Genomic DNA, 10,560 nt, shown 5'->3' on the forward strand with positions numbered 1-10,560 from the left:
GAGCCTGCAGGGGATCCCATGCTTTTCATTTTCGGGCAATCTTTTTTCCTCCGGCCTCTGAGGATTCCCCTCATCGTCCCTTCAGATACTTTGGGGCTTTGTGCTGTCTCTCTTTGTAAAGATCCTCACATTCCCACCGTCAGCCCCGTGGGAAGGCACCCCACTTCCCATTTAGGAATACTTCTCACACTTCCCTCATCAACCCTTTCAGACTTCCGGTTCTCATTCCCCGGTCCTGTCCTTTCTTTTCCATTCTGAGGCACCCGAGGTTCCTCCATCCAGGCCAGCCCCAGCTCGTCACCCGCTCTTTGGCCCAGAGGTCTGCTCAATAAATGACCTTTAGTCTCTGATTCCCCGCCCCGCGCATTCCTCGGAATTCCCAGTTTATAGAGGGGTTGGAGGAATCTCAGGACAACCCCCTTGGGCAGTGGACGAGAAGGTCAGTTTAATAGATGGGTTAGCGCTCCTCCTCCCCGCGCTTAGGGAAAATCCGCAGAGTGAGAGGGAAGTGGGAATTGAGAGAGGAAAATTCAATCCAGGAGAGGAGCGTAGGGCAGGTGTCAGCCCATCTAATACAGGCTTACAGGATTTGTTTTCGCCTTCAGAAAATGTTACCGCGTAGTGACCCGACTCGACACTTAAATTTTAGGTTCCTTCCTTACTTTGGGGGTGGAGAGTCTGTGATCTCTTTTGGGGCCTGTTCGCTGGCCCTCGGTTTCCTAGGCTCTCGCCCATCACTGCAAGGGGTACCGCGGCCTCAGACCCTTCCGCGCCCACTGTTTAGCACCGCCTCCTCTCTCTCCGCAAACGCTGGGAAAGACTGGCCAGGATGACAGCGACCTGTCTTCCTCTGTGCCAAAGGAGGGCTCCTCCTGCCTGGGTTTAGAGTGAGCTCCAGAGCTTGAGCTCGGGTTTGATAGGCTGGGGCGGATTCGGCCCTGCCGGTGAGGACAGACACCTTCTCCCAGAAGCACCGCCAGGCCAAGGAAGCCCTAGAGGATGCTGACTGCGCCTTGGGGTGGCCCTGCGGCTGCATCTGTTTGAGCTCAAAGGGCGGCTGGCTCTGTGTGTTCTTGGTCTCCAAAGAACAGTGGGCGTGACTCGCCACCCCACCCCCAGGTTTACACCCTAGAGACCCAAGGTAAGAACTGGAAGGGAAAATGGACCCACAGGCAGAGGGAGTTGCTCAGAGCCTGCAGCTGGTAGGTATCAGCAACCCCAGGGGGACACTTTGCAGTGACTGCAGCCACTGCACTGATAGACAAAAGGAAGGCTGCAGCACAGCGCTGGGCCAAGGCTTTAGGACCAGGTTTAGGCCTGAGCGCCTTCAGCTTCAAAGCCTCTGTCTATAGAGGCCTCATTCAGGTTTGGTGCTTTGATCCTTGGCCTCAAGCTCAACTCATTTTTAGGCCCACCCTTTGGGTCACGAAGCTGCCATCCGGCTGAGGATTTAGCTCATTTAGCTCAGTGGTTCTGCTGCCTCACAAGTGCAAGGTCTTGACTGGATCCCTAGTACAAAAAAATAAAATCTGCCACCAAGTCCTAATGGAAGGGAGTACCTTCAGAGGAGATCCAGACTCTCCCCAACTCCTGACTCCTAGGGGCACTACTCTTTCCCACACCCACACCAATCCAGAGCCCATCACTCCTACAAGGAAATGCCTGTTTGCATAGATTCCTGGAGAAACAGTGTGCGTGCAGCTAGCCTTCACATTTAGATACGGAGAAAAGAATGCAGAGTCTTGAGAGAGATAATTCATCCAAAACCCTGAGGTACATGCGGGGTGTTGGGGCAGGCTCAAAGGCCTTAGAAGCAGCAATGACTCCTGACTCCCCATGGGGGTAGGGTTTCCTGGAGGAGGTGAAAGGGCCCCTGGGAGTGAGGGAGCATTTTAGACAACAGGTCTAGAGACTGGAAGGTTTGGGAATCTTGAAGAGGGTCAGGAAGCAATTGTACCCAGGCCAATGGCTCTGGGGTGTCGCCACTGAGGTCCTTGTGGCCTGCCCCATACTCTGGAGCAATTTTTCAGCCCCTTCAGCCTTTCCACCCTTGTCTTCCTTTTGGTGCTGCAACCTTCATCCATGGGCCTGCTGGAAGTTCCAGGAAATTCAGGCAAACTGTCAAGCTGAGAAAAGTTGAAACCCCCGCAAAATCAAGCTGTTTTTTTCATGGTTTGGGCTTTCCTACTCAGTTCAGAGGCCTGCACTGCAACCATTCCCAGGCCTTTTATCATCTCCTCTGCCATTCAGGCAACATCCACAGAAGTCTGGTGTCTTCATCCCTTACCAGCTTCTAAGTCCTGGAGTGAGACTCAGTCCAGCATGGGATTTAGAAATTACACTGATATTCTCATGACCTTCAGGTTGCCTGCTCCATTCTGCTTGACCCAGTTTGCTTTCCTTAGGAGATTCTTTCTTTGGATGTTGCTGTCCCAGTTCGGCAAGTTTTTGGCTATCCCATTTAGCGGCAGTAGATAAAGGACACTGGCTGGGTTTATTGTGAGCCCAGTGTGCATGGCTAGGCTTCTAAGGAATGTTGGCTGAATCGGCTGGTGGAGCTGTCATGTTGCCACTTCCTCCTTATACTTGATGCTGCCCTTGTTCTCCACATCAGCTCCCATTTTCTCTCTATGGCCCCCATCTCTTCCCTTTTATAGATTCCTTCTTCTGTCTTTGTCCTTCCACTTATAGAACCAGGATGCAATTCTTTGGATTTTTCTTTTTCCTTTTCAGTTCCACAGCGGCTATTGTCCAACCCCAGCCCTTCTCTCTCCACAGGGAATTATGACACCTCCATGCAGGCCTGCACCGTAATGCTACAGCAGAGAAGGACAGTGAGAGCTGCTATACAGAAAGCCTGCCCTTCACCAAAAAGAGCTCATGAAGTTTTCTGGGGATTTCAGTTAGCTCACTGAGTTTCTCTTAGGATCCTTTACCCTTCTCCTTTGGCAAGACATTGAGTGCCTTTGTCAGTAGAAGAGAGGCCTTTCTTCACAATGAAGCTCAGAGGATTTTTGAGGGAAGAAGCACACAGGAAAAAGCCTGTGTTTGTGGTAGGAAGGAGGAAGAAGATGAATGCTTTTTAAAAGCTTTTATTTCAAAAAATAAAGCCACAGTTAATTTCACATAAATATCTGGGGAGGGAAGGGGAGAGGGGTGGAGTGGGGGCTTGGCCCCTACCTCCTCTTCTCTTTCACACTGTATTGTAAAAGCAAAGGGGATGGCTAAGGAGAAATAAAGAGGAAGCAATAGTCAGTGGGCAGCATTATTTGAAGGGCCCCTCAGCCCATTCTTATCCCTGTTTACCTTGCCGAACCAGCGGGAGAGCCATATCTGCTTCATTGTCATGTGATCGGGGAGAACTTCATTGTCAAAAAGGAGCTGTACCTAAGCGGGACATGGGGACAGTTTTAGGAACTCTCCTCTTGTTTTTAGAATTATCCCAATCTACCCTAGAATCTGTCCCTCCTTCCCTTAGTCCCTTCTTTAAAAAAACCTATTGTGGGATTACTCACATGTTGTGGATTTAGCATCAAGCGGTGACACAGGACCCTCCGGAGATGGCGTACCTCAGCTCTGACAGAGCATCGGACGTACTTGTTCTAGAGGCAGAAAAGGGAGTGAAGAAGACAAAGGGCATGAGGGAAGGGCCATGGGGAGATGAGTCCCCTTAAAGAGGCCTTCCTCTCAGCCCCCTCTCACCTGCAAGACACTTTTATTCTTGTCTTTGCCAGAACTGGGGAGAAACAGAAATAGGTTAGAGGGACCCATCTTTCCTTCTCTTCCCCACCCAGCACCATGGTATATTCTTCAAGGGAAAGGACACCTGGTGCACTGCCTGACTTCTCCCCAGGACCATTCTGGCTCTGAGTCATTGGCAGGGTTACTGCACATGACCCCTGACCTGTCCCTCACCTCAGCCGCTCCAGGCATAAGCTCAGCTGTTCATCATAGCGGTAGTAGTGGGCTTTAGAGTGGTCGAAGCTGCTGAAGGGGAGGCCAAGGTTGCTCAGGGCTGGCTCTGAGAAAAACAGGGTACTGAGGAGGATGGTACAGGCTCCATGACCCTCTTTACCCAGAGAGCAAAAATGGGAGGGAAGAATACTCCAGAAGCTTTACTTTACCCTCCCCACTGCCAGAGACATACCTTCCCCACTGGGCTGGGTGACCCTGTCCAAGCCTCGGGACTGGTAGAATTCCCGAATCCGCTTTTCTTCACCTAGGAGAGGGTGAAGTATAGGAGTAAATAATTAGTTCTCCTTCTTTGTTCTGACTGTTGATCTCTTTTTTTGTTTGTTTTGAGGAAGGGTCTCCCTTTGTAGTTCAGGCTGGCCCTGAACTCACTATGTAGCCCAGGCTGGCCTGAAATCACGGGAATCCTCCTGCCTCAGCCTCTCTAGTGCAGGGATTTCAGGCATGCACCACCATGCCCAACTCTGTAGATCTCTTTATGTACAAGAGTTCCACCAAAACCTTATCTTTTCAAGCTGCAACCCAGCATTAGTCCTCAAGAGGCTCCTCAAAGTCAAGCTAGTCACTCACTGTCTTGCAAACCAGGCACTAGCTTGTACACGATGTCCTGCATGACCCGGTCCAGTTTGAGGTTGAGCAGTGGCTGTGTCTCATGGATCTTAATGTTGCACATGGGGCAGTACTTGCTGGTTTGGAGGTACTTCACAATACAACTCTTGCAGACTGGAGGAAGAGAAGAGTAGAATCTCAGGTCTTCTGGGAACCTGATTCATGGGATAGGTTGGGCAAGCAGCACAGAAGCTGGCAGTCAGCTTAGTGAGGAATGGCCTGGAAGAACCAGGCTTGCTTCAGGGCACTCACAAGTATGAAGACACTCTGTGATGGTAGTGGCATCCACGAAGTAGCCAGCGCACAGACAGCAAACAATGTGCTCATTCAGGTCTTTGATCTTCACTCGGACTTCCTCCTGCAGGCACACCCTCTGTCACCAATCACCCATCCCTCACCCCTATCCCACTCCACCCCACATCTTTCGCGTTTCCCAGCTCAGGGGAGTCGCCTCTTTGATCAGGTTCCACCGTTAAATCCTGCACCCTGAGCTGTCAGCAAGCGATAACTCCCGGGGACTGGCACTCCTCCTCCGCCCAGCAGAGGGCTCCGTTCACAGCGGGGGCTCCCTTCACAAGTACTCGCTTGACCCTCCTTTCCCAGGGGAAACTATACGACGTTGAAGGTATAATGCGCAGGCGTCCTAACTCGGAGTTTGGCAACCTAACCACGATCGCGCATGCGCATCTGGCACCCTGTCTCTGCGCAAGCGCACTGGGCTCCTAGCCAGCCACCGCCCGTCCTTTAGCCCGCCCTAGTTCGCACCGCCAGCGGACCACAGCAATAACCCTGCCGCCCCTGCACCTCATTTCGTAGCGGGTCCATCTTGTACACTGACTGGAGCTGGTTCCGAAGCCTCATCGCGATCGCAATCTGGCCCCCCTGAGGAGACGCCATCTTAAAGGCTGATCCCGGCCTGCCACTTCCGGTGCCGCCTGTGGGGCGGGACTTGTCTCCCAGCAACGGGGGTCTAGGTCTTTTCGGATTCGCTCACCCTCAGTAAGGCCCCGCCCATGTCCCTTCCTCCGCTGGGTACTCACCTGAGCCCCACTGGCCCCTCCCCCTCACCTCCTCCTTCGGTAATTAGGGAGTGGGGGGTGTGTAGGAAAGGGTTCTATCTCATCGATCTCCTGTAGTAGTCATCTGAATAGATCCAACCCGACCTCTGGACTAACTTTTGGATACTGAGAAAGACTGTCCCCTCCTACCCCAATAGGCCCCGCTGATCGCCGCCCGCTACTGCTCGGAGACGTCGGTCTCCTGTGACGACGACCCCACCGAAGAAGTCCCTCCTGGGTCCTCTCCTAATGCTGCCCTGGGCGGCTGACGTGTCCGCCTTGCGGAGCTTCACCCAGATGGCGGGCTTTCTCCTGGCTGCGTGCGGGAGTTTCTCCGGGCTTTGCGGAGTCTCCGAGAGGGTGCTTGGGGTTAGGGTGGGGAGGGAGAGACCCCCAGGGACTTAGTATTCTTACTCCCCCCCCCCATTATCCCCCTGCTGCCAGGGATGGGGGGGCAGGCCCTGGTTAATGATGATGATTTAATCATCGGCGCCTGCGGAGGCCTGGGACAGACTAATGCAGAGCAGATGCCTAAGGAGGAGGGGAGGACGACAAGGACACTGAAGCACACAGACACACTTAGACGGGGAGCGCCTGCAGTAGCATAGGCCCAGCCTCGCGCTTGGGGAAGCCTCAGAAGTCTTCAGACTAAATTGGGATAGATAAGCAGCAAGGAGTTAGGGAGTTAGTGATTTATTAATCAGCTACCCAGCCTCTGCTTAGTTCCCTGGCTCAAGCCACCACCATCTTTCCCCTGAATTAGTGCAGTGGCTTCTTGGCTTTTGTGTGCGTATGAGAGAGAAAGAGAGAAAGAGAGAGAGAGAGAGAGAGAGAGAGAGAGAGAGAGAGAGAGAGCGCAACTGACTGACTATGTAGTTCAGGCTAACCTTGAAGTCATTATGTAGACCAGGCTGGCTTTGAACTCACTGTGATCTCTGATCCTCTCATATTAGCCTTCTCATTGCTGGGATTGCAATAATGTACGACAACACTGGGCTGCTTTTCTTGTCTATTTTTGCCCTTCTTTTTAGTCTCTTCTCCACACAGCAGCTTAGAGTGATTCTGATAAATCATGAATCAAAAAGAACACAAGAAAAGTTTTGTATGGATTGTAGTGATAGTCCCATGGGTGTATACATACGTCAGGACTCCTCAAATTATACAGTGCAATCCCAGCACACTGGAGGTTGAGGCAAGAAGATCATTGAGTCTGAGGTCAGCCTAGGCTACACAGTGAGTTCAAGGCCAATCTAAACTACATAGTGAGACCCTGGCTCAAAACAAACAAACAAAAACCCAAAATAAATATCTGCAGAATATTGTACAGTATTCAGTTATACTTCAAGAAAATTTTCCAGGCTTGGTGGTGCACATCTGTAATCTCACCTCTCAGGAGGCTGAAGCGGGAGAATGTCTGCAAGTTCAAGGCCAGCCTGTGCTACCTAGCAAAACTCTGTCTCAAAAAAAATTATTTTTATTTGTTTTTGCTTTGTTTTGTTTTTTGGTACTGGGGATCAAACTTGGGTCCTTGCACTTGGGAGGCAGGCAGCAGAACCACTGAGCTAAATCCCTGGCAAGAAAAAAATTATTTTAAAATGATTTTTAAAATTTAAAACCCTTGATAGGGATGGAGTTGTAGCTTAGTAGTGGAATGCTTTCTTGAGGCCCTGGCCTCATCCCAACATCATACAAGAAAAAAAAATTGTTTTGTTTTGGTACTGGGGATCAAACTTGGGTCCTTGCACTTGGGAGGCAGGCAGCAGAACCACTGAGCTAAATCCCTGGCAAGAAAAAAATTATTTTAAAATGATTTTTAAAATTTAAAACCCTTGATAGGGATGGAGTTGTAGCTTAGTAGTGGAATGCTTTCTTGAGGCCCTGGCCTCATCCCAACATCATACAAGAAAAAAAATTGTTTTTTGAGGTGCTAGGGATACTACCTAGGGCCTAGAAAAATAAGCTTTGTAATAGCTTCCCTTTTCACCCAATAAAAGCAAAAGTCCTTATAATTGTCTGCAGGGCCCTGCATAATTTCCCCAGCCACGGTGGACCCTTCACTATTTCACAGACACACAAAGATATGCACTTGCTGTGGCCCGAACTTGAAATGCTAGATACCAAAATGGCTCCCTCCATTCAGGTCTCTAACTCCCTGAGGCTTCTGTGATCACTGGATAAGGAACTTTCCCATCTTCCCTTTCACTTCCTTGTTTTTTCTTCTTAGCACATGTTAGCATTATTAGAATTTATTATATTTAATCTATTTTTCTATTATGTTTCAAATAAATTTTTATCTGCCTTTTCCAGTAAACTGTACACTTCTCAGAGGCAGGCTGCTTTCTCCTCTTTTGTGTTCACAGTTGTATCTCCAGGGCTATGTACAGAATAAATGTTCAATCAAGATTTTCTGGATGAACAAATGAGTGAATCCTAGTGGTAATGATGATAGCCTAGGTTAGGCTTTAGCAGTGGACATGGAAAGGAAAGGTAGCATCAGAAGCTCTTCAGAGGAAAGCATAATGGATGGAATTATCCAGGAATGAGAGGTAAGCATGTCCTCCAACCAGTTGGATTTAAGGAGCATCAAGTAAGGCGGGGGAGCTGGCCAGGAGGCTAGGAGAGCGAGGGCCTCAAGTGTCAGGTCTCAGAGTTGTCCAGATAGATGTGAGAGTTGGGACTACTGGAATGGATGAAACCTGAAAAGATGTAGAGAAAAAGAAAGCTGAAGTCTGAGCCAAAGAATGCTCACTGTCTTCAGTAAGAAAATACAAGGTCAGTGGAAGAAAGACATAAACAGTGACACTGAAAGACCAAGATATAGTATAGATCATGTTATCAAAAGAAAAGACATTAAAAGAAATAGTTGGTGACCAGCAAAGTAAGGCATATCATAGGAGTCCTGGAGAAGGGACACCAGACACTAGAGCACTTTGAGAAAGGGTCAGAGCAGAGAAGCCAGCTTACACTGGGTTAAAATAAGAATAAATGAGGAAATGGAGTCAGTGGGCATGGGCAGTAAAAGAGCAAAGAAAGACATAATTTCTCTTGAAGGGCCAGGCAGAGATTTTGTCCAGATGATAAAGATCTGAGACAGTTGTGGGCAGGAAGGACTAAACTGATGAGAGAAATTATGATATAGGAGTGGGGACCATCTGGAATGAAGGACACCCCCTAATAGCAGGAAGGAAGGAGGGAGCTGGAGTGAAGGCCAGCCGGCAGCTTGGCTTCTTCCTGTGAAGAGGGCCTAAAGATCAGGGGGTGGGTGTAGGAATGAATATAGGACATGGTGAGGCAGATCCAAAGTGGCACAGGAGGAGTTGCTCACCCCTGTGCCTCCATTGTTAACATATAGTAGAAACCATCCTTCCCCAGAAAATCAGAGAGGTTGAAGCAAGAGAAATTCTACTGGGCATCGTGGTGCACGCCTATAATCGCAGCACTCAGCTGAGTGGGGAGGTTGGCGAGTTTGAGGCCATCCTGAGCTATGTATCAGTTCAAGGCTAGCCTAAACTATATAGTGAGACCCTGTTTTGAGACTCTATGGTGGGGGGAAGAGAGAAATTCTTGCACTGGGTCACTAAAATATTTTTTTTTTCTTTTTGGTGAGATAGGGTCTCACTCACTGTAGTTTCAGGCTCAGGCTGGCCGTGAACTCCAGGTGATTCTCCTACTTCAGCCTCCTGAGGTATGTGCTACCACACCTGGCTTCTAAAATCTTTTTTTCTGTTGGGCAAGGTGGTGCACACCTGTAATCTCAGCACCTGGGAGGCTGAGGCTAAGAGTTAGAGACCAGCCTGAATTCCGTATCAAGACCCTGTCTCAAAAAAAGTTTTAAACTTTTTTTTTCCTTAAACTCCCTGAAAATGTCTGACTATACTACTGAGTTTGTGACATTCTTCTCAGTGGTCAGTTGGGAAATCTCTGCAGTACTTTCTTGCCGACCTCAAAATGTACAGATGTATAAGGAGCCAGGTCTGCATGATGTTGCCTTTTCCTCATTCACTGATCTATTCATCGCTTCAAGAAGGATTTATTCAGCTTGGTTGGAGAAACTTTGGTATCCACCCCCACATCAACTAACCTCCGGAGCAGGAACCTGTCAGCCAGCCCCTTGGAGGCTGTTTCTTTGCTGCCTCCCTCGGTTCACTCTCCTCACTGGGTGGAGCCCTGCCTATTCTATCTCTGAAGGTTTTGCCGGGAACAGCAGAGGCTTCATGCTCCTTGTAGCGTTGCTCTGCTACTGAGAAGGGATGAGGGTTTCTGTGAAGGGATAGGGAGGTGGTAATGTCTGTCTGCTTCACCAAGATAAAAACACAGCTGATAAAATCAGCAAGAGCCTCCATGTGATTTCAGAAGAGGCTGTGAGCAGGACTGAGGAAGGGCTGGAGAAATTGCTTGATAGAGGTGACCAAGGTGGGGGAAGTTGTCACATAGTATTATTAACGTCCACTGTCCCCACCCCCACCATGGTTCATCTCCTTCAGGCTTAAGCTTCTCAGAAGCTAGTTAGTGGCTTCGGGTGAGGAGAGAGCCCATTTTTCCATCTCCGTCTTCCTGCCCAGATGCCCAAATACCATTCCTGGTTCCCAGGAGGGAAAAGACCCTCTCACCCTGCCCCAGGCGCCAGGCTGCCAGCCCATCTGCTGGGGAAAAAGGAGGGGCAGACTTTCCCAGGGGATCCTGAAGCATCAGTTGGAAGACCATTGCACTCAGGGAGACCCATCTAGTAGACTTAGAAGCATTTCGGATCACACGGGAAACTTTCCGGGTGGAGCTGAGCAGAGTGGGTTAAAGGTGAGGGTCAAGGGCTGGCACAGCGGGGCGGGGTCTGTTGGCCACAATATGTTTGAGGCCGGCTGAGCCGCAGGTCGGTGCCCACCCGCTGCAGGATGGCAGGGGCGCCCCCCTCCCCGCGCCCAGT

The 10,560-nt window shown here is 49.9% G+C and overlaps 1 protein-coding gene across 1 annotated transcript; it reads right to left on the reverse strand.

The window, feature by feature from the left end:
* Nucleotides 1–3,129: 3,129 nt before the first annotated feature.
* Nucleotides 3,130–5,501, reverse strand: Pcgf1 (polycomb group ring finger 1). Its single transcript, XM_010631586.3, has 9 exons — nt 5,386–5,501; nt 4,834–4,939; nt 4,543–4,695; nt 4,148–4,219; nt 3,916–4,021; nt 3,703–3,736; nt 3,516–3,602; nt 3,307–3,387; nt 3,130–3,224 (listed from the first exon to the last, which is right to left on the reverse strand). Exons 1-9 carry the CDS (start codon nt 5,476–5,478, stop codon nt 3,177–3,179), a joined length of 780 nt encoding a protein of 259 aa, XP_010629888.1. The 5' UTR covers nt 5,479–5,501; the 3' UTR covers nt 3,130–3,176.
* Between the last annotated feature and the right edge of the window lie 5,059 nt (nt 5,502–10,560).

Source organism: Fukomys damarensis, unplaced genomic scaffold, assembly GCF_012274545.1.
Source record: "Fukomys damarensis isolate Sample0158 unplaced genomic scaffold, DMR_v1.0_HiC HiC_scaffold_2, whole genome shotgun sequence".
NCBI classification, from domain to species: Eukaryota; Metazoa; Chordata; class Mammalia; order Rodentia; family Bathyergidae; genus Fukomys; species Fukomys damarensis.

What these genes read in the sequence shown, in the direction of transcription:
- Pcgf1 (XM_010631586.3), bottom strand. Translation starts at nt 5,478, where the DNA reads ATGGCGTCTCCTCAGGGGGGCCAGATTGCGATCGCGATGAGGCTTCGG. An exon ending in TGGACCCGCTACGAAATGAG is followed by an intron (nt 4,940 to 5,385) that starts GTGCAGGGGCGG and finishes GTGTGCCTGCAG; the next exon opens with GAGGAAGTCCGAGTGAAGAT. An exon ending in CACCCAGCCCAGTGGGGAAG is followed by an intron (nt 4,022 to 4,147) that starts GTATGTCTCTGG and finishes TGTTTTTCTCAG; the next exon opens with AGCCAGCCCTGAGCAACCTT.